Source organism: Aristolochia californica, unplaced genomic scaffold (assembly GCF_029961685.1).
Source record: "Aristolochia californica isolate CCGP_79_NKW_82.1479 unplaced genomic scaffold, dmAriCali1.0.hap1 SCAF_9, whole genome shotgun sequence".
In the NCBI taxonomy this organism is placed as follows: domain Eukaryota; kingdom Viridiplantae; phylum Streptophyta; class Magnoliopsida; order Piperales; family Aristolochiaceae; genus Aristolochia; species Aristolochia californica.
In genome coordinates, this window is record NW_027182290.1 from 38,372,773 (window position 1) to 38,392,019 (window position 19,247).

At 37.2% G+C, this 19,247-nt stretch overlaps 1 protein-coding gene across 1 annotated transcript; it reads left to right on the forward strand.

Annotated features, from left to right (window-relative positions):
• The first annotated feature begins 394 nt into the window (after positions 1 to 394).
• LOC137940328 (L-arabinokinase-like) lies at positions 395 to 19,155 on the forward strand. Its single transcript, XM_068785333.1, has 29 exons — positions 395 to 599; positions 825 to 932; positions 1,140 to 1,208; positions 1,484 to 1,567; positions 3,135 to 3,211; positions 3,497 to 3,563; positions 6,502 to 6,559; positions 6,679 to 6,746; positions 6,873 to 6,935; positions 7,511 to 7,564; positions 7,656 to 7,758; positions 7,841 to 7,950; positions 8,051 to 8,170; positions 9,056 to 9,112; positions 9,932 to 10,104; positions 10,197 to 10,356; positions 11,422 to 11,505; positions 12,861 to 12,986; positions 13,161 to 13,291; positions 13,369 to 13,450; positions 14,286 to 14,373; positions 14,509 to 14,552; positions 14,644 to 14,739; positions 14,825 to 14,901; positions 15,683 to 15,901; positions 16,127 to 16,292; positions 17,687 to 17,758; positions 18,445 to 18,645; positions 18,749 to 19,155. Exons 1-29 carry the CDS (start codon positions 495 to 497, stop codon positions 18,854 to 18,856), a joined length of 2,970 nt encoding a protein of 989 aa, XP_068641434.1. The 5' UTR covers positions 395 to 494; the 3' UTR covers positions 18,857 to 19,155.
• The last annotated feature ends 92 nt before the right edge of the window (positions 19,156 to 19,247 follow it).

Here is a 19,247-nt window from a genome sequence, read left to right on the forward strand (position 1 = left end):
GAGAGGAGTTCAAAAGTCTACAGTTGGAGTAGTCGTCACTAATAATACTTTTCCAGCTTCGCTGTGGAATGTTTCATGGATTTCAAGAGTGGGATGACTCAGTGCCAGCGTGGGAGTCGGAGTTAGGCTGACGTTAATCTTATCCACTTTTTTCATTTATCTTCAAATAATACCTGACGTAACCGAGTTACTATTTTTAGTTATCAATTCGGATTTTGATTTTCGAGTTTTCACTATTCTGCTTATAATTTCACGTCCCTTTCTCCCCGTTTCAGCCCAACAATCGAGGGCAGGTTTGTCACGCTGACCAAATACACGTCACCGATTGCGACGCTCTCTCCTGATATATAATCCGAAAACGGCCTCGTTCTTAGCATTTCCAAGGATTCACGACTCTCCCTTGGGTTCGACTTCGTCAGTTGCGCCGTCGACCCTCTCTCGCACGCATTTTGTCGACTGCAGAGCCGATCTTCGTCTGGAATCGTTTGAGGAAAATGAGGGACGAGAAGGAAATTGAAGGATCGTCGCCTACGAAGCCATTTGTTTTTGCTTACTATGTCACTGGCCATGGATTCGGCCATGCCACGCGCGTCGTCGAGGTACCTCTTTCCGTTTTTTCTTCATTTTGCAATGTAATACTGTTTGCAGCTTTTGTTTACACTCTTATTTTTTTTTACTTTTATATTTCTCCTGTACGATCTTTCATTGCATCAGGCGCAATGAAATTTTCTTAGCCGATTGATTGTAAACATGTAATGGACTAGTTTTAGCGGTTTTGCGCTTGGACTCGTTAGCAGATACTAATCCATTTCAGCTTTTCTCAGGTTTTACGGCATCTCATTGCATCTGGACATGTTGTTCATGTGGTTACCGGAGCTCCTGATTTCGTATATTGGTCCGAAGTGCTGTCCCCGAATCTTCACCTTCGCAAGGTCAGTTATCACAAACACATGAAATATTGTATGCCGTTGGTTCCGTAACATTCTGTTGAAGTCTCAAACAATAGTTTTACGAACTCAGGTATTAAAAATAATGAATGGGCGGTTACTGAAAAATGGATGGGTTTAATGTTTACTATGTGTTCTGTATGTTTGGTAGAGTGCATTGCTTACTTATAAAAGATCTTTGTGCTCTTGTAGGTTCTGCTTGATTGCGGTGCTGTGCAAGCAGATGCTTTGACAGTGGATCGCCTTGCTTCTCTCGAAAAAGTATGGTTCCTATAGTCTAGCAATACCATAGGGGTCACGATATAGTATCTCTAGATTTTTTCATAGCCAGTGCCAGTTTTTTATTGATGAAGTAATGGAACTGTCTTCTCACGAAGTTTTTCTTTTTTTTGTGTTGTTGTCCTTTTCTTTCTCTTTAGCACCGATGTTTAAGATTGGATACACCTCTGAAAACAATTTGACTATTTCCAGTCCTATTTTTAGAGATTAATTTTTTTTTTATCTCTCTAATTTGTTAATTCGTTGTTTCGTAATAGTATTCAGAAACAGCAGTGGTGCCAAGGGCTTCTATTTTGGCAACAGAGATAGAGTGGCTGAATTCCATCAAAGCCGATTTAGTAGTAAGTGAATGGTTTTCTCTTTATCAAAAAACAAAAATTGGTGTTGTCCTCATATTGAAACATATAGGTGAATAGAATTTCTTTCTGTTGATAATAATGTAAATGTAAGTGGAGCAAAAAATCAAGTTATGGTAGCATTGCTGGCCAACAACTAGAGTATAGTATTTATTTTTTATTTAACAGCAAGAAATGAATTCAACGAGGATCCCTCTAACAACTAGAGTGCATGTAGGATCTCTGTAATTGATCGGAGTATTAGCTTGCTGACATCTAGGACATGATGATGGACATGCGAGGGAAAGTGTTCGTAAATGTTCTCCTAAATGTCTGAAAGCTTCTAAACAAAGGAACATTTTTTTGTATAACCATTCAATGGTGGTACCAGCATTTCTCTAGTGTGAGATGATCAGGGCAAGATGGGTAAAAGAACTGACTTTTGTAAGAGAAATTTAGCTTTTATTTACTATAAAAAATTGAGACCCTAAGTCCTATGTACATGTACAAAAAGAAGTATCAACCTGAGTTCATCTAAGTTTGGTGCTTTCCATTATCACTTTGACATTTGCATTTTAATCGAGTAATTTATATTTTGGTTGTCTAATTCTATAGTTATTTCTTTTCTTGTGCATGATTTTTGTCCAATAATGTATTTTTATTTTATTTTATATGATAAAATAGTGATAATAGCATTGTTGTAAATTTAATATAATAAGAAACATTTTTGTCAATAGTGGGACTTTTCCAAGGATGAGAAATTTAGGTCTAGCTAAATTTGACTGGACCTGAGTCCAGCCTCTTTTCCCCTGATGTATCCTCATACGTGTGTGTCTCTCTGTGTAGTGAATAATATTCTTGTAAATAGTGTGACTTTCCTAACTAAGAAAAAGTTTGGTGAAACTGAGGTTGGGAGGACTTGAGTTCAGCCTCCTTTCCCATATAGGTATATGTGTGTGTGTATGTAGTAAATGATGGTCTTGTAAATAGTGCGACTTTTCTAAGGAAGAAAAAGTTCGGTAGAACCGAGGTTGGTAGACTTGAGTTCAGCCTCCTTTCCCATATATAATCTCTCTCTCTCTCTCTCTCTCTCTATATATATATATATATATATATATAGTATGTGTGTGTGTGTGTGTGATATGGTAACTGAAAGCTGCTCGTCTAGTGGATCATGCATTTCTATTAGAGTAGACATAAGTCTGGTTCAAATTCCATGTGGTTAGGTGAAGCTCTTATTGCTAATGAAAACTGCATGCTCTGGGCCAGGAACTTTGTTGTCTGATAGCATGATGCTGATAGTTTTATGGAGAATTTATTGAATTAGGAATTATGTCATTGGCTGTTAAGCGAGCTGAATTATGTAACATAATCATCTGTTGATAAATGTCAAGGCAGAGGTTGATAGTATGGAAGTATGAGGTTTTTTCAGAGTGATTCATAGCTTTTCCTTTGCTTTTTGTACATGCAGATCATTATATAGTCTATGCGGCAGCTTTTTAGTTCTTGTCCTTTTATATACATCACGTTTTCAAACTAAGTTAAAAGAACGCTCACAAAATTATTAATTCAGGTTTCAGATGTTGTCCCTGTTGCCTGTCGTGCAGCAGCTGATGCTGGAATTCGTGCTGTTTGTGTTACGAACTTCAGGTAGCTAGTTATTTTGGTGCTTTGATATATACTTCTTCTTCTTCTTTTATTTTTTCATTGCATTGGGTGGTTATCTTCCGGCATAAATTATGAGATTGCATGTTATGCAAACATTTTCATTTGAACAAAGTAATCTTGTTTAACTTTAATGTCTACTTCGAATGCTCTTCTATCCTCATTATCTTCCTAACTGAAATGAATTTTTTATGATTATTCTATGTCTGTTGCTGAGTTTGCTCTCAATTGTTTTTGTGTGGGTTTGACCTCAGTTAGCTTGTTTTGCAGTTGGGACTTTATCTATGCTGAATATGTAATGGCTGCTGGTTCTCATCATCGTTCAATTATTTGGCAGGTGTTGTTCTAACGTCAGGGTTCTTTTATGATTTTCTTTAAGAACTTATGATTTTTATAACTATGACTTATTGATAGTTGGAATTGTTTTCCTTGGCAAGATTCTTATTAGCTCTTTTGCAGTTTCCCAATCTTTCTTCCTTTTGTTCCTTGATGAGATTGACTGTGCTAAAAATAAAGCCGCATGGGCCTGGTTTTTTGCTCTAGAAACATCGGCAAGTTGTAATTGGACCAAGACTAGTTTCTATCTAGAAATTTTTTTTGTTTGTTTAGATTACTTTGCATGGGGAATATATCAACTAATACTTTTTTAACTTTTTGAGAGGACAAGGTGTGAATGAGAGCTTAAGCTCACCATTTTGAACAATATTATCGGAATACATTTCTAGTGTAAGGACAAGGCTATCATTATTGTTTATTTTATATAGACAAAAAACACGAGGTACCATCTTGTTGAACAAATTGATAAAAAATCTGAGGTGAATAACTAAAGGGAAAACCGAAACTACATTTCTTTTGTACACAATTTTTCTTTAAATTGTGAGAATTTCATTATAGAGAAGAGAAATTACAAGAGTAAGATAAGAGACATGTTGACAGGTTCGATTTTGAGAAACCTGCAAAATTACATCTAACCTATCAAAAGCCAACAAAAGAAATGAACAATCAATGTTTATCAAAAGGAAAAAGTGCTTCCCACTGGGAGATGCTCTAAAAAACTCTTTGACAAGTTAATGAATCTGCAATAGAATTATCCATCTCACTAGAAGATTAGATTTTCTCAATCTCATCATTCATGTGAGGAAACATCTCATCATGAATCTTTTGCAAATATAGTTCCTCAGAGTTCTTAGTTGTGGCTTCTTATTATTCCCATTTTGTCTCTCCTATGATCCAACGCCATCCAGTCTTTGATCTAGTGTGGAATAGTCCTTCCAACCTCAAAAACCCAAACCCCCAAACCCCGCTCCTTGCGTATTTCTCTTTTCTTTTTCTTTTTCTTTTTTGCTGTTTGGAGTGCCATCGTGTCAAAATTGGCTTTCATCTATGTTTTCTTGCTTCTTTCCCTGACTTCTTAATTCATGTTTTTGTTGGAGTTTGTCAAAGAAAAACATGAAACTTTTGTAAGTAACAACTTTTTATGCAACTTTCTAGGCTTTGTGGGAAGAAAGAAACCTAATTACTTCTAAGAACTGCTCTCATTTTGTTGGAGGCGTTAATTGAGCAAATGATTCATTGTGTACTCTTAGATTAGTAATTCCCCTCCTTCCAAAGTTTCACGTGTGTTGTCTTGAGAACTCACTGGAGAAGGTGGTTGGGTTCTCCCAGGGAAGCCTCCTCGAAAGGATGGATCAAATTAAAATTTATGGACTACTCAAGGGAATCTAGGTCTTGTAGTTGTTGAGGGGTGTCTTTTGTGACTGCTTGGGGCTAGTTTTGCATGTATACCCTACTCCCTTTGGGGTTTGTGAGTCTACTGTGATAGAACTTTGAGCTTTACTCTATGGTATGAGGATTGAAAAATTCTCCTCCTGTTGTGGAGGGAGATGCTCAAGTTGTCATTGGGTAGTTTTTGGGTAGGAGGACTCCCTCTTGGAGATTTTGGTGTTTCATGATGAAACTGTGACAGTTTGTGAAAGTCAAGATGTATATATATTAACAAGAGAAAACTTACAAAGGGAGATAGAGCAGATCCCTAACAATAAGAGATTGCAGGGACACTCCCGGCTTGGCTATCACATCTGCAGCCTAATTTGCAGATCTCGGGATGTGAGACCAAATACAATAGAGTAGTGAGGTAATATCTATAATCTCCTGAAAGATGTCCCAATGGCGCCATGGTAGAGGGGAAGCACACTCGCACCATCCAATGACCACTTTCGAGTCCCCTTCAATGTGCATGGAACCACTGCAATTGTCTCTAAAAACACAAAGCCCATTCAGGAGGCTATAGAGCTCAGCCGACGTTAAATCGGAAATGCCTAACGAGCCGGCATAAGGGAAACACTAATTGCCAGATGGATCCGAAATAACTCCCCCAAAATCAGCAATCCCCGGATTATCGAGAGAAGAGCCATCAAAATTCAACTTTAGGTAACCAACTTCCGGGGGGGTCCACTCCTGCATGACTTGAACCTTGGTCCCAAAGTGCATCTTTGCCAAATTACTCCAGTTATCATGGATAGAGGTACCCTCGAAGGAAGAAAAAGACTTCTTAGATTGGTACCGCACTGCTGGAAATGTGAATGATATCGCTGATTCATTGGTTAGGATGGTTGTTACTCGCCTGAATCAAGTTAAGAGCAGCACTGACCCCCATTGACCTGGGATGATTGATTCTATTGTTCATTTTTTCTCTATCTTTAGTTCTGTTTGGTCCGGGATGATTGATTCTATTGTTCATTTTTCTCTATCTTTAGTTCTGTTTGGTCCGGGATGGTTGATTCTGTTGTTCATTTGTTTTTGTCTTTAATTCTGTTTAGTCTGGCTGTTTTAGGCCTTTGATTTTCTTTTTGGTGGCCTTGTGCATAGGCTGGCTTTGATGTTGCAAGTCTTCTTCTTTTCTATCTCTTAATGAAATCTCACTATTCTTGAAAAGTGACTTAGCTCTCAAAATTGAATTGTTAGTTATTTTTTGCTTTTCTTGGCCATGTAAGCTCTATTAATAGATAACTGTGCTTTACTGGATAGTACTTGTGGATCATCTATTTATCTTTTTATCTGTTCATTCTTTTCTTCTTTATAGCTTCATCCATAATCAGTTTTAGCATAGTTGGTAGAGTGTACTGATGTCAGATATACTCCTTCAGTATATTGTTTGTGGTTGTTAGTTTGGGAAACAAGTGTTCTTTTACACTTGTTTGGGTCTTTACATTAATCTGATTTTATGATTGTCTCCTAACTATTAATTTCCTTATTGCTCTTGCATATACTTTCAGATTGCTGATGATTATTCTCACTGTGAGTTCCTCATACGACTTCCAGGATATAGTCCTAGTAAGTGATATTAACTCCAGAGAAATAACACTTTTTTGCTGTCTTTTCAATCATATACTTGAGCTCTGTTATTCTTTAAGTTTTTGTCTTTGGATCTAAAATAGCTGCTGTTTCTGCAGTGCCTGCTTTTCGTGATGTTATTGATGTACCCCTTGTTGTGAGAAGGTTACACAAATCCAGAGCTGAGGTGCTTTTGAGCAAACATATGCCATCATGTTGTCATTAGAAGAGATGCATTAAATATATGCTTTTCAAAATTAATGAAAAATAAAATGTATGCTTTTTTCAAATTTAATCCATATGTGAATTGCAGGTTAGGATGGAGCTTGGACTTGGAGAGGATGTGAAAGTGGTTATTTTTAATTTTGGTGGGCAGGTGAGACAATGATTTAATGTGAGTTTATCTTAGGTTTTATTTGTGCTGATTATTGGAGGCAATGAACAAAATATATCAATCACTGAGCAGTAAAAAAGATATAAAATTTGTGTAATTGAGAGGAGGAAGAAGGAAGACTGAAGGGAGTTTCAGTCAAAGAGAGAAGAAAGGAAGAAAAAACAAATATAAGAGCTATGCAGCTTGTGACAGAAAGAGGAGGGTTTCTGGAATATATTCTCGGGCTTTCCTCATACCTTTGTGTGTATTAAACTCAAAAATAATTTTAGTTACATAAATGCCCTCCAACATAGAACTAGGAGATTAAAGATATTGAATATCTGAAAATTATCTGTTCCAAACACTAGTATTTGACAAGAAAAGGCCAATTCTTAATGCTTCTCGATTTTTTTGCTTGGTATAAAAATTTTATTTTCTATTGATGGATTTGGCTTCTTCCTCAAGATGTAACTAATATTTTAATGTGCCCTTTTACTATGTCAACCTCTGCTCACATGAATTACATGGAAATTATTATTACTGATTTTTTTAGAAATACTTTCATGGGTTACTTGTAGCCTGCAGGCTGGCATTTGAAGCAGGAGTGGTTGCCTGCTGGTTGGTTGTGCCTGGTGAGTGGTTTTTTTGCATGGTCATCTCTACTGTTTCTTTGCTATCTTTTTTCTATTTAACTGGCTAAACTCCATGGTGTTATCTTCATAGGTCTGTGGTGCATCGGATGACCAAGAGTTTCCTCCTAATTATATCAAGCTGTCAAAAGATGCTTATACACCCGATTTGATAGCTGCATCTGACTGCATGCTTGGTACTGGATATGTTATGTTCTTAAAGTGATTTTATTAGAAAGGAAGTAGCTTTGCTAGATGCTCAATTTTTTTTGTTTTCAGGAAAAATTGGATATGGCACCTTCAGTGAAGCTCTGGCTTATAAGGTACCATTTGTGTTTGTAAGGAGAGATTATTTTAATGAAGAACCATTTTTGCGGTATATGCTTGAGGTAAATCTGACTCTTGTTTATTTTACTTTCCCTAGAAATATTCCATGGTTTATCTGGATTTTGGTTTCAGTCATGTATAACATCTATTTTCCTTTAACAGTACTACCAGTGTGGAGTTGAGATGATTAGGCGGGATCTTTTCACTGGACACTGGAAGCCTTATCTTGAGCGTGCACTTTCAATTAAGCCATCTTATGAGGGAGGGATCAATGGTGGTGAGGTATGCTCAACAGAGAGGCTGCAGTTATATTATTTTCTAGTGGTTTCTCAGGACTTTAGGGGGATTTTTTTTTTTTTTTTTTTTTTTTTTTCGTGTGTTGGGTTGGGGGGGTTGGTTTGGGGATCAATGGGAGACTACTTTATTAGATAATTTTCAGATTTGAAAGAATGAAATCTAGTACAATTTAAGTGTTGGTTTGGGGATCAATGGGAGACTGCTTTATTAGATAATATCCAGATTTGAGAGAATGAAATCCAGTACTAAATTGTACTTATTCTTCTTTTCTTTCTCAATGAAGTTTTCACTGTTCTCAAAAAAAAATCTCTTTTGACATTTTCAAAAAGAAGACTAGTAATTGGTTCTATGATTCCATTCAGTTTTCAGGTGCCAGATTATTTGCTTACTTTAAGTTGGTTGTACATCTACTGGTGCATGCGAATGCATATTAATATGCAGGGGGCACATATACTGTTAAAATATGTGTTAAAGTATTTTGGTCTGTTCACCACTCCGGTATGTACCTTGTAAGGTAGCAGCAGTATAGGTGTCATGTCAGCAGCATTAGTTTCAAGTTTGATAGAATTCTGAGTAGTATTCTAAGAGTTATGAGGGTTTAAGCTGTGAGTGGCATTTTTGTAACTTTGCTAAATCTGTAACTTAAGTAGTATATAAAGAAAAAGAGGGCTCGAGTTCTGCCATGAAGGAGTGCATCTCAACGTACTCTTGTTTCTCTTTCTCTCTGTGCTCTCTCTTTTCTCTCTTTTTCTTCCTAAATCTCATCTTTTAACATATATCCCAGCATATCTATGGATTCCTTGATTCATATCAAATATCACATAATTTGTTGATAATGTTCCAGACAGTGATAATGGTTTTTTTTTCCAGGTAGCTGCTGGCATACTACAGGATACCGCTGCTGGAAAAATTTACACTTCACACAAGGTATTCACTTCCGGAAGTTTTAACACGGTTAAGATTTTTTTTGCCGAATTAACTAAAACATGAAATATTCTGCTACTAAATATTCTTCCTCTAGTAATCCTTTCTTTTTTATATAGATGAACTTTGTCTATACAGAATGAAAGCGGAGTAGGATCAAACCTTATTCTCAGCTGGCCTCCTTAAATTATTTTCTGTAAGTGGAAGGTTCAGTTCATGGAGTGTTACAACTCATAAAAAGGGATCAAATAGGACTTCTAAGCTAATTACACTTTGACTGTTTAAGAATGAGAGTTTAACTTAGAAACTGACTTAGAAATTAGAACATCATAGTGCCTACCTTCTACCCATTGAATATGAGGCTACTTTTTAATTATATGTTAGAGTTAAAATTGACCTCTTCCATCGATATTTTTTCTGTCTTCAACAAGAATTGATGTTTTCCTCACGGGATTTTGAACATTTTGATTGAAATGTCTTTCTTCTCTTCCACAATTGTTTGCCTAAGTTTGTTTTTTCCACCTATTGCGTATTAAAATTTAGAAGTTATTATCTGGATATAGTCTGTTAGCTAGGAATTGTCTCATACTATATGTGGGTATAAGGAACTCTTTGTGTTTGTGGTGGCAAAAGTGTCAATTGGCTGTTTATTGTGTAGCTTTTTATGGTAATATTTTGCTTTTAGAATCTATCTTGCCGTCTCTTTTTCTGATTTTTTTGCAAAAGTTTTTTTTTACAAAACTCCAATACTACGGAATAGTCAAAGTTTGAACATGTTACTGTTGGTATAGTGTTTTTTTATCATCTCCATTTTCAATGTAGTTAAGTGGGGTAAGGAGACTGAGTGATGCAATCGTACTTGGCTATCAACTTCAAAGAGCTTTTGGCAGAGATATCAGTGTCCCAGATTGGTATGCCCTTGCTCAAAATGAACTCGGTTTAAGACCTTCACAGCCAAGTATTGAAGCTAATGAGAAAGGTTCACTTGCAGAATCGTGAGTTTCTATTTATAGCTTTTGAAACTTGTTGTATCCTCAGTTTTTATATGTATATGCTGTTAATATGTGTTTCTTGTTATTTGTTGTAGATGCATTGAGAGCTTTGAGATTCTTCATGGGAATCTCCTTAGCCTTCCTGATACAGTATCTTTTCTCAAAACCTTAGCTGGACTTGATCATGCAGCGGATTCTTCTGAGAAGCGTCTACAGCGGGAGCGTGTCGCTGCTGCTGGAGTTTTTAACTGGGAGGTATGCGGATAATTGAATTGCTTGCTTCATAATTCTATATACCAGAATATTGTCTGTCTTGTGTCTAATCTGACAAGTGACACTGGTGGATTAGCAACTCCTTTTGAGTGAGTACCTTTGAGGTCTCCTCTGCTAATAAACTTGTATATTCGATACCATCATTTGTCTTGTGCATGAAGTTCTGCCATAATCTTTGATTAGAACTAGGAAAAAAGAACAACAATTTTGGTCTAATGATTTCACAAAATACTTGATTCCTCTTTATGCATGTTTAGCACTAGTGGCGGGTCTCCACGAACATTTTCAATATAATGAACTGTTGAAATGTGTATATTCCCCCTGTAGTTTTGTTTTATCAACAATGATGGTTATTCTAGCCAAAAACAATGCCTTCATTTAAGTACTGCCGTGTGCATTTCTCTGCCAGCACTTGAAAAGCTCTTCTTGTATGTTACTTTTAGCTACTGTCTCTTGGTACATTTAGCGGAAAGGAACTGTAGATCCTTCAATAGCAAATCCACTTCGTGTGGACATGTCTTTGAAAATTGAATGCAGCATTCAATTTTGATGGGAGCTCTTTGGGGAACCCTGGCCCTAAAGAGATAGTGGTGGCTCTATTGTTCTTTCCTATGCTGAACCTTGTTGATTTGTGGATACAATAACTGCTGAAATATCTGCCGCCCTTAATGATATCTGCAGTGATACTATCATCAATTTGAAGAATTTGAGATATCATTTGTGACCACGCCTTATCATGGGGTTCACATTCCCAGATCAGCTTAACTCTTAAGCTGACAAGTTGGGGAGAGAAGGAGCCTTTCTTCATGAGCTTAGCTTCCCCTCTTTGCCCTGTATCATTGTTGTATGGTATTTTGTTTTTAACTTTGGTCTGTTTGACCTCTCTGTAATTGAGGGGAAGCTACCAGATTGTGTGTGTGTGTGGGGGGTGGGGTTGTGTAGTTTCAATCTACTTTTGAAAAGTCCTCGAGTGCTTGCACTTTAAACCTGTCACATACATTCTTTGCCACTGCTCATGGTGTTAGATGTTTCACAAATGCATTTCAGGAAGAAATATTTGTCACAAGGGCGCCTGGACGGTTGGACGTAATGGGGGGAATTGCCGACTATTCAGGTAGTCTTGTTTTGCAGGTAAGCTTTCTATTCAACTGTTTTCCTGTATTATCTTTCCATACTAAATTATTTATGTAATTTCTATACATGTTCTTAGTTGCTTTTGAACATACACATTTAGGCTGTTCTTTGCAATAAGAGATGGCACTAGTTCCTTCCAGAATTATGAAAAGAAAAAAATACAATGACGTGCAACATAAGTGTGGCTCAAATTCTTTTCTTTGAGTCATCCCACCATTTTGTATGTAGCACATGGAGAATATTAGTTGAAATTAGATTGCCTAGTTAAATTGAATACCACCACTCGTGCCTAAACAGCGAGAGAGTTAACCCTCTTGTAGGAAATTTTTTCACATGCTACTGAAATGTTTTCAAATAAAGAAGCAATAAATCATCAATCTTTTTTTGCTAACCTTTCTTTTTTTTATTTCAAAAAATGTGTGAATTTCATAAAAGGAGAAGAAAGTTAAAAGATGCATCAACATACAGCATGGCCAAGAACACAGGTCTCAAGTTTGACCAATTACTAGCTGACCTAGTGGGTCATCCAATGCCCTCCTGCCGTTGAAGGCGGTGTGAGTGGAGGTTACTCCCTTGCCGACATCTGAAAAGGGAGGCGGGCAGTGGTTCTCCTCCACCTCCCATCACTCTAAATACATAGAACCCCTTTTCTTCAGAACAATGGGGGAGGGATACCTCGCCCTCCCTGCTGTGGCATGACAGTGGGCAAGGAGGGGGATCCTTCCTCTGTCACAAAATCAAACTCCTAACAGAGAATGGGAGTGGAGGCATGCTCCTTTCCCCATTCCTTACAATGGGGGGAGGGAAGGCCCCCACCCTCTTCCCTGCCATGCGCCAACCCCTCCTCGTCCTCCTCCTCTTCTTTCATTGTCTTCCTCAGGTCAGGGTAATTCTTCCCCAAACCTTAGTTTTTTTTTTTTTTTTTCAATTTTGATGTCATGCTGGAGTTATTTATGGTCAACTGTGAATCAAATCCACTTGACCAGGGTTTGACCAGACCTGGTCACCTCTCTGGGTCGATTTTAATAATATTGTCTACAATTGTGGTAATCTTTTGGCTCAAGGACCATTTTGGGGGCATTCCTTGTATGAGTATTAGGTTCAAGTCTCACTACCAAAAAAAAGTGTATTTGTGTAATCAATATTGAAACAAAAAGTTATATTCCAGGGAGCACTATGGGTCAACTTTTAGAGCCTCTAAGAAGGGAAATACTTGGTTACTTGAACAGGATATTTGGTTTCCATTAGAATGTGCTACTTGTTTTTAATTTTTCATGTATGTTTTAGTTATTTACTGCTTTTGTTTTTACAGTTTTACTTTTTTACGTTTGACTCAATTTATTTTCCTCTAGATGCCAATTAGAGAAGCTTGCCATGTCGCTGTCCAGAGGAATCACCCCAGCAAGCATAAGCTTTGGAAACATGCACTAGCACGCCAGCATGCAAAAGGACAAGGACCAAACCCTGTTGTACAAATTGTATGATCTTATCGTATCAAGATTTTAGCCCTTTGGTTTCGCTTTTTATTCTTTTTCAACACTTTTGGAGTTTTTTACTGGTGACACTCTATTTGCTTGCCATTATTTCATGTCATTCTTTTTTAGCTCAGTGCCTTTTGATATCAATGCCATAATTTCTGTTATGCACTTCAGGTATCCTTGGGATCAGAATTGGGTAACCGTGCCCCAACTTATGACATGGACTTATCTGATATGATGGATGGTCTGAAACCTATAACATATGAAAAAGCAAAGGCATTTTTTTCCCAAGATCCAGCCCAGAAGTATACCTATCATGTCCTTTATGTTATTGCTGAATGGCCATATTTCATGTTTGTAACTGGTGGAGTCTTTGTTTTAGGTGGTCTGCATATATTGCCGGTACAATCCTTGTTCTGATGACTGAGTTGGGCGTGAGATTCAATGACAGTATCAGCATACTGGTATAGCCCCTCCTTCGCATTTCATTTACCATTTTCTGAGCCAAGAGGTTCGTTTTTTTAACAGTTGTGAAAATTTATTAAGAAAGACAAAGGGGATTACAAAAAGTTACAGAAGCAAGGCCAACTAATACTAAAAAGCAAGTTGAAAGGCAACAAGATGTTGCTAAACTTCAAATTGTTGACTACAGAAATGTGGTCGGAAGTCTGTACGAGTATGCTAAAGTTCAGAATGTTGACTTCACAAAATCATTTATTTGCGGAGAATCCTGCTCTAGAAATGTCAATACTTGGAAGCCAACTTGTGATAGAATATGTTGAGTAGGTCTTTACCTAATGAGCTAATAATTTAAGAAATCTTTGCATATTCACACTCTGACAATAAAAGGTGAACTCGAGATTACTTAATAATTTTATATGTTCAGTGCAATTACTTTTAGGACATTGATTAATATGATGATGTCATTGTCCCCTTTTGGTCCTGCCTGCCTACAATTTGAGCTGGATTTCGAGATGATAGATATTGACATTTCCGTGGCTTTTTTCTCCTAAAATAGCTGGCAAAAGTTATGATGCCTCTTCTCGAAATGAAGTCCAAATCTGAAATTATATTTCAGGCTGCTTGCTTGAGTCAGGGAAAGATATTTCTTTCCTTTGATGATTATAATATTGTTAGAAAGATATTTCTTTTCTTTGATGTTTATCAAAATAGATGAGCAATATTTGTATAGACCTTTGTTACCCTTGCTGTTGTTGTCTTTTAGTATTCTAATAGTCAATGATAGCTATGTGCAGCACAACTGCAGTTTTGTTTGATGTAGCCATGTGAGATTTTCAGGTTTCATCAACTGTTCCAGAAGGGAAAGGAGTATCTTCTTCTGCAGCGGTGGAGGTTGCAACTATGACTGCAATAGCAGCTGCCCATGGTCGGTTTTGCAGTTTCAAAATATCATTATGTCCATATCAAAACGCTTCTTGTGGCTGCCTTGATTTTTTTTTTTTTTTAATTTTATGCACATCTATGATGATTTCTCAACATATGTGATTTTCCTTGCTTTCAGGTTTAAATATTCCTCCAAGGGAACTGGCTCTACTCTGTCAGAAGGCATGATTACCATAACGCCTTTTGTGAAGTGTTTCATTACAAATATGGAACATTAGCAGCTATATCTTAAATATATATTTTTATTTGTCAGGTGGAGAACTGTATTGTAGGAGCTCCTTGTGGAGTCATGGACCAGATGACATCGGCATGTGGGGAAGCCGATAAACTTCTGGCAATGGTCTGCCAGGTTAGCACAAGCAATTCTGTACAGAGATTTTGTTGAATCTATTCCTGATCTCATTCTGGTGGTCTTGTTATGTTCTCATGTGCAGCCTGCTGAAGTAAAAGAACTTGTCAGTATCCCAAGCCACATCCGTTTTTGGGGAATTGACTCAGGAATACGACATAGGTTATGTCTTCTGTTTTACTTAAATAATTAATTTTTTACATTAAAATTGGATCCAGATTTATTTCAAGAATGACTAGCCTAAAGTGGGATTATTCCAGCTTAACACTCTCTCCTATGTCCAGTCTTAAACAAGTTGGTCCTAAGATGTGGACAACATAAATAAGGCACAGTCTAGGCCAATGTGGGGATTACTCTCCCTAAGAAGGATATTTTTCTTAGTATCTGTAGGGGTGACCTATGTTCTATTGTAATAAGGGTATGGTGGTGTTAGTAGTTGCTGCGTAACTTCTTGAATACCTGTGGTTGAGTTAGATCTGTTTGTTCTGAGTACGTTGTTTGGAGTAAATGTGCTGATGGTGGTGATATTACCGGTATCCATTAATACTTACATGCATGTAATAAGTAAATGAATCCTGGCCATGATGACTGTTTGATTCTTCAATCATAATTTTATTTGCCTGCTTATCTGCACAAATTAGTTTTGTTGTTCAAGTTGGACTAGGCATTTTTATTAAGTTGATATTGATGTTTGGATCTACTTCATTACATCCTGAAACAAAAGAATCAGTCTATAGTCTCTAGTACCATCAATATTCCTCTGTAGTGTCTTGTCTTGTGCAAAATGATGAGGAAATATGAATTTTGTGTTTCTATTATGGTTGTTTTGCCTTAGTTGTTTATGAATGTAGTTCTATTGGTTTGTTCTACAATGGCTTGATTTGGTCTTTGGCCTGCTTTCCAGTAGTAAATTCTATTTAATACTAACTGTTATCTCTTGCAGTATTGGTGGAGCTGACTATGGATCTGTAAGAATTGGTGCCTTTATGGGCAGAAAGATCATAAAATCCATGGCATCTACACTTTTATGCCGTTCAAAGGCTGAAGCCAGTGGCACCCCGAACGAAAATGGAGCATATTCTGATGAATTTGAAGAGCATGGCATTGAGTTACTTGAAGCTGAAGCTTCATTAGATTACTTGTGCAATCTTCCGCCTCATAGGTACGATCCTGGAAACAAACGCTGCCTCAGTTAATAATGCTTGAATGCTGCATGACTCTGTATGCATGAAAATATGTAACAAACTTATACTAGATGATCCCATTAAAAGTGAAAACCATGTAGTAACTCTTGTACTGATTTCACTTATAAAAACATATCATCACAAAAAAAAAAAAAGGAAAGTGTGCTTCTGGCCCGTGGTTTCATTTCTATCCTATGCTGCAGATTTGAAGCAGTCTATGCAAAGAAACTTCCTGAGTCTATGTTTGGACAGAATTTCTTGAACCAGTTTGTTGATCACAATGATCCTGTGACAATGATTAATAGCAAGCACAAATATGTTGTCAAAGCACCTGCAAGGCATCCCATCTACGAGAATTTCCGTGTGAAGGTTAGACTGTTTTTTAAGTTTGCTTTCAGTATGATTGTAGACTATTACTTGGTGGGGAGGGCTCCTCCACTGTACTGATGGTATGGTTACTTGTTCACTTCCTTGAAGAAACCTGTTATAAAATATGTTTATGTCACCTTTCACACCAGAGAGTGAGGACCCACTCTTTGATAGATAAAGCATAGAGAATCAATTGCTTTATCCACTTATGTACTATCTGATAAAGATTGACATATAGTCCAAACTCAGGTTCTTATAGTAAATTGATGAACCCTTCATAACCGATGTGGTATGTCAATGTTCCCCCTCAGATGAAAACCCTTGTTGTGATAGGAAACAAATTAGGCTGGTCCTGGGGGCGATTTTATGAAAAGGGAGGAGCAAATGAATCGAAAGGGTGCCAAGGGGCAGGGTTGTAATTTTAATTTAGGAGAGGGGTTGTTTTGGGTATTTTCAAAAAAGGGCGCCAGCCATGGGGGCACAACCTTGGGGACCTCTCCTTCCTCAATTAGGAGAGGTATCCCAATTTGGAAAGTGTGTTTCTAGTTTGTTTCTCAGGACTTGTCTAGTTTGTTTAGCTTTGTGGTTTCCTAGTTTGTTTAGGCCAAAGATTAGGATTTCTTTTTAATTCCAACTATGTAATAGTTTTTATCTATAAAAGAGAAGGCTGTGCAAGGGATGATCTCGTCCCTCCAAGCCCTAATTTAGCATTACTTCTTGCTTTGTTAGTTTTTTAGAATTAGCTATACTTTAATTCCCTCAAGCCACTCTCCCTCATCCTCCTTTATCCACTTGTTCCCTCACTTACTCCAGCCCTTGTTCTCTGCCTGAGAGCTTGGGTTTTATTGATATTGTGCCTCTATAACATGGATAAACGTAATGGATCCTTGAAAATCAGTGGAGGTCCAACAGACCTGCTTTGGTTTGAGGAGAAAGACATTAAATTCAAAAGCCAAAGGTTAGTCTGTAGTACCCCAACTCAAAGAGTTCTGGAACACTGCAACTCAAAGGATTTGTCTCAAACTCTTTATTTCAATATATGCTACTACTAAGTTAAAAAAAAAAATCTACTAAAGCAAGAATGATATCTAATCTTAACGATGAGATAAATAGAGGCGTTTTTTTCTGGATACAATTATAAAGCAACATTCCCACACTATATTGATTGTAGAGTACTAGGGGTAACGTCAATATTCAAAGAAATGAATAATATACTACAATGCTTGATATTTCTCTTCAAAGTCATTATGATAATTTTTCAGTACTCTGATTCCATTTATATTGTACATGTTACTTTGAAGTATTATTATTTAGCAGTATGTTTAGATGTCTTTTTAGACATTATGCATCATACTTGGTTGATCTGACTTTGCATCGGCTGCTTGTTATCTCAGGCATTTAAAATGCTTCTAACAGCAACATCAACAGATGAACAGCTTAGTGCTCTTGGAGAACTTCTATATCAGGTAATTTTTATACCTTTTAGTTTAAAGGGGTCTGATCTATGCAGTTTCAAATAAAACATGTTCTCATTTCGCTATTGAGGGTGCATGAGATCCTTGATCACTTCAAGAAATAGTCTAGACTTTGGGTTGTCATCAAGCTTGATATAAAGTGTTTGATTTGCTCAAATAGCAATTTTTCGATGGGCTTATGATTAAAATGGGTTTTTGGAGAAATGATACTTTTAGATTTGAACCTGCTTAGCATTTGCTTTATTTGGTCGTATTAAATAGTATGGCTTATGGATACTGCATACGCACTTGAGGCAGCAACCAGGGTGATCCACTCTCACCTCTCCTCTTTACTGTCATGGATGAGAGTACATCTCCCCTTGTCTATTCTGCATAGCTATCTGGGTGAAGGGCACCAATCTTCCTTACCTCAGAGCTAGACATTTTCCTCCAGTGATACAATTTGCTTCTATGAAGCAACCTTGTCAAATCCACTCTCAACCTTTGCACGAAGTTTCTAAAACTCAAAAAATATGTAAAAAAAAAATAATTGTTATTGTAAGAAGTTGGTTTTGTCATTTCCATTTTTATGCCCTCTTCAGTTCCCAGACCAAGGCAAATCTCTCTTATTAATTAGTATACCTTGATTACGTGAGCTGCATAGATAGTCTAAAGTTGTGGGAGCCTATTTTATTCAGTGCCACTATAGCTACAACGAGTGTGGGCTTGGCTCGGATGGGACAGACAGGCTGGTGAAACTGGTGCAAGAAAAGCAGCACTGCAAGTCATCATCTGAAAGTGGGACCTTGTTTGGTGCAAAAATCACTGGTGGAGGCTCGGGTGGCTCGGTTTGTGTGATAGGCAGGAATTGTGTTCAAAGCAGTGAACAAATTCTCGAGGTAACTTTCACTCTAGTAGCTTATAGCTTTCACTTGCTGCATTCTCACTGTTTGTACAGACTTATTGATGAATATTTTACCTTTGCTGCATAATGTTTGCCAGATCCAACAGCGATATAAAGAAGCTACTGGCTATTTGCCTTATGTCTTCGAGGGCTCTTCACCAGGTGCTGGAAACTTCGGTTACCTGAAGATCCGTCGTCTATCCTAAAATGCACATAATTAATTTGATGAAATGAGCTACAATTGATTAATAAATACTTTAAGCCGTTTAAGGTTAAATGCATCTGTTCATATCAGTCTTTATAGGTCATCAAATAGTTTCTTTTAATTTTTTTCTTAAATTGCCAGTTTTTTGCTATTGCTGGACAAAATGATTCCTAAAGTGCAATAGTGAACAACATCTGTATATCCTACCCAGTTAATATATGTTTGTAATTCTTTAATGAGATTTGCCGGAAGAAGTGTTACCTGGTATGGATAGTTGTGCATTTGCAGATATGTGTAGTATATGCCATCTCTAGCCTCTCCTTGTGGCTCCTGGTTGTGAAATCCTTTTTGGGAATCAATCCAGCCATCAACTGCTGCATTACAAGCGCAAG